Below are 7,500 nucleotides of genomic sequence, written 5' to 3' on the forward strand. Positions count from 1 at the left end.
TAACCGTAGGATACACTGACCCGCGTCAGCAACGTCAACAGCACAATACTCAGTTTATATCCTTACCGGCTATCAAAACAGAATCAAGCATTTTCACGACTCCGGAGGTTCCAGGACGAAGGCAGGACCAGGATGCCAATCCAGGGGCATCAGGAATGTCTCGAGGAGTAGAGACGTCAAACGGTAGCGTATACCACACTGTCACAACACAGGAAGAACGCCCAATCAGGGTACAGGAGGCGTCTCAAAACAAGGCCGCAGCTTCCACAACAACTTCAGTAATCAGGAGGAAGAATACCATCACTGTCCTTCGCAATACAGTAGAAAAGGGGCCCTTCAATACAGCAAGGCCTTCAGGAAATATATATCTCCGTGTCGTTCAGGAATATGGTCAGAGAACCTCCACGTTAAGGAGCCGAATCCATACTACCTTCATCCTCAGCCAAAGGTCCCCATCAAAAGTCGGGCAACGAACATCAAATCACCAAACAACCAAGCCGGTGAATAATTACATGGAAAGAAAAAAAAAAAAACTCATGGGCGAGGTACCACTTACATAATAACAACCTTCGGTGGGAGCGAGAAAAACCTAAACCAGTCTTTTCTTATTTTCAATTTTGTGGCAAAACAGAAATATAATGAAAGCAACTTAATGAAATTTACTTTACAGGCCACGAATAAAATTAAGCAAATTATTACAATATATATATATATATACAATGCTTGCAAGGGAAGAGAGGCACTCGGGGAAGGAAGGGAGGGCCATTACCCGAAAGTAGTTCTCAGTAAGTATGTTAGGAAAAATAAAACTTACTTAAAATTTTTGATTTGTTCCAACACGAATACTTATCTCGAACTACTTTCTTAGGAGACTTACACTTTAGGAGGCGGGAGTGCTATTCTAACCCACAGACCCGGTAAGCGGAGGCCAAGGGGCCCAAGAATAACGGTACATACTAGAAAACGGACGAGAAGGTAACTACACAAAGAGCTTACGTTAGTGTCTAAGTACTCACCCTTTGAAAAACTTCTTCTGATGTTGCATCCAGTAGCGTAGTCGTGAAGAATGTGTTATCCAATGGTACAAGTTGGTACTCCCCAATGAGGCTAAAGAGCAACTGGGTAGCATGGAGGGAAAACGCACCTGTGTCTCCCGGTTGCTATCCGTGATCGAGCCTGGGGCTTTTACCGTTACACCACTTGGAGGGCGGAGATGACTGTTCCAATGGAGAACCCGTCTAAGGACTTCCTCGAGTAGTCCTTGAGGTAATGGGCAGTAAAGGTTGACTGGTTCGACCAAGTACCTGCTCGAAGGATCTGACCCACTGCCATGTTTTTCTCAAAGGCTAAGGACGTGCTCAGGCCTCTGATGTCATGAGGTCTGGGGGTGCCTGGCACGGCCATGCCTTCCTCCTTGTAGGCTCTGGCAATAACTTGTCTCAACCAGAAGGAAATGGTGTTCTTGGATACTTGCTTCTTAGTAATACCCGTGGATACGAAGAGGCTCTTGATGCCTGGGCGGAGATGAGCCGTTCTTTCAAGGTATTTTCTAATGGTCCGTACAGGGCATAATTTCAAATCCTCCGAATTACCCGTCCTAGGGATGGCTGGTAAAGAGAAACCTTCGAACTTCGGATCCCAGACTGCTGGGTTCTGGGTCTTCGCCACAAAAGAAGGAACGAACTTGAAGGATACTTCTTTCCACCCCTTCGAATGAGAAACGTCATATGACAGCCCATGGATCTCACCCACTCTCTTAGCGGACGCCAAGGCCAGCAAGAAGACGGCCTTGAGAGTGAGATCCCTGTCCACGATATCTTTCAAAGGTTCAAAGGGGGGGCCACACAACATCTTCAGGACCTTAGCTAAGTCCCACTGGGGCACCCTACTCGCCTGTGGGGGGCAGGACTGCTCGAAGCTTTTGACAAGCATCGCTATGTGCCTAGAGGCCCCCAGGTCGATGCCCTTCAGGAGGAAGACTTGGCCTAAGGCGGCCCGAACCCCTTTTATGGCTGGGATTGACATTCCCATCTTGTCTCTGAGAAACACCAGAAAATCTGCTATGTCTGGGACAGATGCCTTAAGAGGCTTAATGTGCCTCTCAGAGCACCACTTCGTGAAGGAGGCCCACTTAGCCTGGTAGACTGCGGCTGAAGACTTTCTCAGGTATAGCGACATTCTCTTAGCAGTGGATGAAGAATATCCTTCTTTCTTCAGGAGTCGCTCGATAGTCTCCAGGCGTGAAGACGTAGGGAGAGTGGGTTGTCGTGGAGCCTGAGAAAATGAGGTTGATGCAGAAGATCTGACCTGTCGGGCAGAGGCCAGGTCTTTTAGGTCCGCGAACCACTCTCTCTCCGGCCACCAGGGCACTATCAAAGTCATCTTTAGGTTTCGGGCTGTCCTTACTCTGTTGAGCACCTGCCTTATCAACGTGAAAGGGGGAAAAGCGTACACGTCTAGATTGTCCCACTTGTGCTGAAAGGCGTCTTCTAAGGCTGCTTTCGGGTCTGGTACAGGAGAACAATATACGGGGAGTTGGGCGTTGAGTTTTGTTGCAAAAAGGTCCATCACCGGGGAACCCCAACGTTGGATGATGAGCTTGGCTACTTCTGGGAGGAGGGACCATTCTGTCCCTACTATCTGGCCCACTCTGCTGAGACCGTCGGCCAGCACGTTTTTCTTCCCGGGAATGAACCTTGCTAAGAACACCACTTGGTTCTCTTCTGCCCAATCTAGAATTTTTATGGTGAGATCGCACAACTCCTTCGACTTCAAGCCTCCTTGCTTCTTTATGTATGCTACTACCGTGGCATTGTCGCACATCAACGCCACGGTGTTTCCCTTTAGAAGATCTGCGAAGTGTAGGCAAGCCTTCTAGACTGCCTTCAACTCCAGGACATTGATGTGGAGTTCCTTTTCTCCGTCCAACCAGGTCCCTCGTGCTGTTTCGTCGAGGAGATGGGCTCCCCACCCTTGGTTGGAGGCGTCTGTGAACAGTAGTAACTCGGGGGGGTCGCTCGCGAAGGGCATCCCCGTGAGTGAGTTCGAGCGGCAATGCCACCATTCCAGGGAGGGCCTCGTGTTTGGTAGAACTGGGATTAGGACTTGTTGTGAGTCCAGTTGGCACCAGAGGTTCTTCAGGTTCCATTGCACGGCTCTGAGCCTTACCCTCACTTGGGGAACTAGTTTCTCCAATGAGACCAGGTGACCTATCAGTCTCTGCCAGTCTTTCGCTCTCCAGGGACGCCCCGACAGGAACGGCCGAATGATTTCCATGAGGTTGTTTATTCTGTCTCCCGAAGGGAAGGCTTTTCCCAGAATGGTATCTAACGTCATTCCCAAGTAGGTCATTCTGGTGGATGGGGATAGGTTTGATTTCTCCAAGTTGATTACGATGCCCAGATCCTTGTAAAACTGGAGGAGTTTCATCCCTTGTTCCTCCAAGAGGTCCTTCGAGGAGGAAAGAAGCAACCAGTCGTCCAGGTATCGGATGAGGAGAATGCCTCGTTCGTGAGCCCACACTGAGACAGTCGTGAAGACTCTCGTGAACACCTGGAGCACTGTTGACAATACGAAGCAAAGGGTCTTGAATTGCAGGATCTGGGAACCCCATTTCACCCGGAGAAACTTTCGACTCGAGGGGTGGACCGGAATTTGGAGTCCTTGAGGTCTATGGTCATCATGTAATCTTTCTCCCTCAAGGACAGCAGGACTGACTTCGGAGAGTCCATTTTGAAGTCTGTCTTCTTGATGAACTTGTTGAGAGCCGACAGATCTATAACCGGCCTCCAACCCCCCCCCCCCCTTCGCTTTTTCTACCAGGAACAGACGACTATAGAAACCCGGGCCTGGGAGAAGAATTTCTTTCATGGCGCCCTTCTCTAACATGGAGGACACCTCCTCTTGAATGGCGGTCTTCTTCAACGGGTCTTTGGGAGCCAGCCATTCTGCCCGGCTGGCCGGGATTAGAGGGGGTGGTTCTGTTAAGAACGGTAGTCTGTAGCCCTCCTTTAGTATGGACGCTGTCCAAGGCTCCGCTCCGCGAGCCTTCCATGCTTGCCAATGTAATCCGAGGCATCCCCCAACCCGAGGCTTGGGCGGGGATAGGGGGCCTCCCACTTTATCTCCTTCTGGAGGGGCGGCCTGAACGGCCTCTCCTAGAGGCAGAGTAACCTGTTCTGAAGGAGCTTGAGGATGCTGGAGCTCCCCTACGGGGGGGCTGAGGCGCTGAGGACCAGGAGGAAGAGGGAGCCTCTCTCCTCGTCGTGCTGGGAGAGGCCTGGGCCGTCGCGGCACTATCTGAGAAGGACCTCTTGTAGGGAGGTCTCCTAGAAGGCGTAGGCCTGGGGGTGTTTGAATCTTTCCTCTTCGAGACCTTCTCCATGATGGTCTCTAGTTCTTTTAGGGGAAACAAGGAGTCCCCCCACAAGGGTAGGCTCCTCATGGCCCGCGCTTCCCTGTCTGGAAACTAACGGGACACCTTAGCCAGTACGGTGTCTCTTTTGCGGAGTACCCAGTTAGCTGTCAAGGCGAGCGACTGGTACGTTAAAAACTTTAAGGTTTTACCCCTGGAGGTAATAAGTTCCCTCAGGAGGTTCTGCTGGTCAGGGTCCGCGGGGTCGAACGAGGCTTGTACTCCTACTAAGGTGGAAGCCCACCAGTCCAGCCAAGAGGAGACGTTCACCAGATCCCTTGACATTTCTTCCATCATGGAGGCCTCCGATGGAGAAAAACAAACTGGGGCCGAAGAGGCTGTATCCTCTGAGACGCCCTGACCCAGGATGTCAAGGGAAGATTCCACTTTACAGGGGCCTGGGCGATGCCCCTCTGGCACATATACTTTGCCCTGAGTCTTGAGGCCCTGGAGCAATTTTGAGGAACTCTGGGTTTTGGGGGCCTCGGCATTACTAGCCACCACTTTGTCCACATACTCTTGCCCTAGGACCAGATCTCGGGCTAGAGGAAGCGCTAGAGACGTCTTAAGTTGGGTAGGGGTCTGCATTATCCGTAACAGGCTTGACCTCCAGTAGTCTTCGTCCGTAGCTGCAGGTTCCTCAATCTTATGGTGCCTCCTGATAAGGCCAATCACCCTCCTATAGGCCGAGTCCTCCGTTGGGGAACCCTTCCTCTCGTCAGCCGAGGTCTCGGCTTGAGACCGGGGAGCTGGGTTGCCGGGCACACCGACCGGACGTCTAGTTCTAGGAGCCAGGGGTGCTGTCCTACCGAGGTACTGGACTTCATCGGCGGGGACGTCCGCACCAGGGGCCGGGGTTAATGCAGGCATCGCCGACTCAGCAAGGACTCGCGTCCGCTCAAGGGCTCTGGGTGACGAGGACGCGGTTCCCGTGGGCTGACCCGACAGCGGGAACCGTTCCTTCCGACCCGAAGGCTGCACCAGCTGGGCTGGTTCGGCTAGGCTGCCCGAAAAGAAGCGCGTTTTCCCCCGCTGAGCGGGGTGAACCGGAGGCTTCGAGGACTTACGCCTACCTGTAGAGTCCTTCCTGCGAACTTGGTTGCGAGGGTCAAGGCCGTGTTTGGAGGAAGGTATCCTTGGCGAGAACTCCCTGGATCGGCAGTCCGAGGAACAAAGTACTCTTGACTCCCGGGGTACGAAGACCCAATCGCCATCAGGAGACCTACTCCTCCTGTACTTACGCCCTGGGGAGCGGGGAGCGCGACCTAGAACGGGAACGCCTGCTCCTGGACCGCTCTCTCCGACGACGATGTTTTCTCCTGGCTTCTTTCCCCGACGAGTAATAATCTTCTGAAGAACCCGACGACACTGCACTTATCATATGGCGGGCAGTAGCGGGGACTGCGGGGGACTTCGTAACTCGTTGAGTGCCCGAGGTCGACGGTTGAAGGAAATCTTCGGGGACTTCCGTGAGAGGGGCCGGGAACGATCCATGACGCTCTATGCTAGGAAGCCAGGGGTCCAGGCCCTCTTCCATTCGTAACGGGGACCTACCTGGTGTCTTCGGAAGCTTCCAACCGAAGGCATCATTACCCGTAGACCGTAACTTATTTTGGTTGTCGCCGCCTACCGAAGACCCTGAAGCACAGGCCCACGAGGGCGGCGAAGACACAGACACAACGTTACTACCCCACAAGGGGTCATCGGAGGACACGTTCCCCCCGAGCACAAGGGCCGACTCTCCGGACGCACTACTGGGTTCTTCACTAGCCCTAGAAGGACCCGCAACTGCCACTGCACCTTCACTAGACTCTTGGGGAAGACCGCTTTGTTCCTTCTCCACGACAGACTTACCTCGGCCCCTACTCTGTGTAGGGGACGGCGAAACAGAGGCCCCGTCGGACCGCTCACTGGGTGATGGTAGCGGCGAAGTAACGCTAGCTTTTCTGGGGGAACGTTTCGCTGATTTCCTCTTTTTAGTTCCGTAAGGTACCCACTGGATATCACTCCAACCTACACACTCGGGGCACGTATCTGCTGACGAACAAACTCTTCCCCTACAGGAGGAGCAAAGGGGGTGAGGGTCCACTTCAGGCTTGGAGAGGAACGCTTCACACGATTTACCGGCTCTAGGCCCAGGACAACGGCGGATTTGCTCCATAATGCACACACGCAAGACACAAGCACGAAGGGAATCAAGGAATACACTGGGTAAGCACAAGGGTGGAAGGTGAACACACAGGAACACCCGGGAACAGTACACAGGAAACACAAGTTACCACGCGGGGAACACGTGGGACACACAGAACACACACAAAGGATCGATAGAGAACGAGGGCGACGTGTTGACACGTCGCGACCAGAGAACTTACTGGAGCTGTTGACCCGGGCGGACATCGACCTAGCGATAAGCCTACCCTCGGGGCACATTCTTTAATGCCGGGGGTAGGCCTCCATAGAAAACGGGGGTAGAGGGTACCCTACACAAAACTCTGGTCGGTAGAGAGGAGGTTACAGGTAACTCCTAAGAAAGTAGTTCGAGGTAAGTATTCGTGTTGGAACAAATACTGTTGACGTATATTTCCAGAGAAAATCGAAATATTACCTATAAATAAAATAGAACTCCAATTACAGCTACCTTCACACGAGACACCTTAAAATTTGGTTATTCATATCCTGGAACAAGAAAGATGACTATTCGCATCACAGCGAGACGTGAACTCCTGCGTGTGAGATATCTCGAAACTTGACACAAGTCAGCAAACCTAATGAGCAATGGCTCATGATCTCTCCTGAAAGGTTCAAGAAAAATTCCACTTGGACAAAAAATATCTCCAACAAATTACCCAAAATATCGTGTTATAGTTAGGAAAAGGGAGGGGTGGGGAGGGTTGAATATGGGCGCCCGTGTGCATATCTATTTAAATATTTAGAAGGGTTGTGTACAGTAGTATGTGTGTGTGTATATATATATATATATATATATATATATATATATATATATATATATATATATATATGTATATATATAGATAGAAATAAAATGGTCAATGCTGCTATCATCTTTATTTGGTAACTTTCGACAT

At 51.5% G+C, this 7,500-nt stretch overlaps 1 protein-coding gene across 1 annotated transcript in view; it reads right to left on the reverse strand.

Moving 5' to 3' along the window:
* Window positions 1–4,440: 4,440 nt before the first annotated feature.
* Window positions 4,441–7,500, reverse strand: part of LOC137632689 (serine/arginine repetitive matrix protein 2-like) — a 19,987-nt gene continuing 16,927 nt past the window's right edge. Inside the window, exons 3-5 of the mRNA XM_068364788.1 lie at window positions 5,656–6,471; window positions 5,090–5,564; window positions 4,441–4,521 (exon numbers count right to left, since the gene is read on the reverse strand). Coding sequence (XP_068220889.1) covers window positions 4,441–4,521; window positions 5,090–5,564; window positions 5,656–6,471 — 1,372 coding nt within the window. The remainder of the gene's footprint in view (window positions 4,522–5,089; window positions 5,565–5,655; window positions 6,472–7,500) is intronic.

This window comes from Palaemon carinicauda, chromosome 3 (genome assembly GCF_036898095.1).
Source record: "Palaemon carinicauda isolate YSFRI2023 chromosome 3, ASM3689809v2, whole genome shotgun sequence".
NCBI classification, from domain to species: Eukaryota; Metazoa; Arthropoda; class Malacostraca; order Decapoda; family Palaemonidae; genus Palaemon; species Palaemon carinicauda.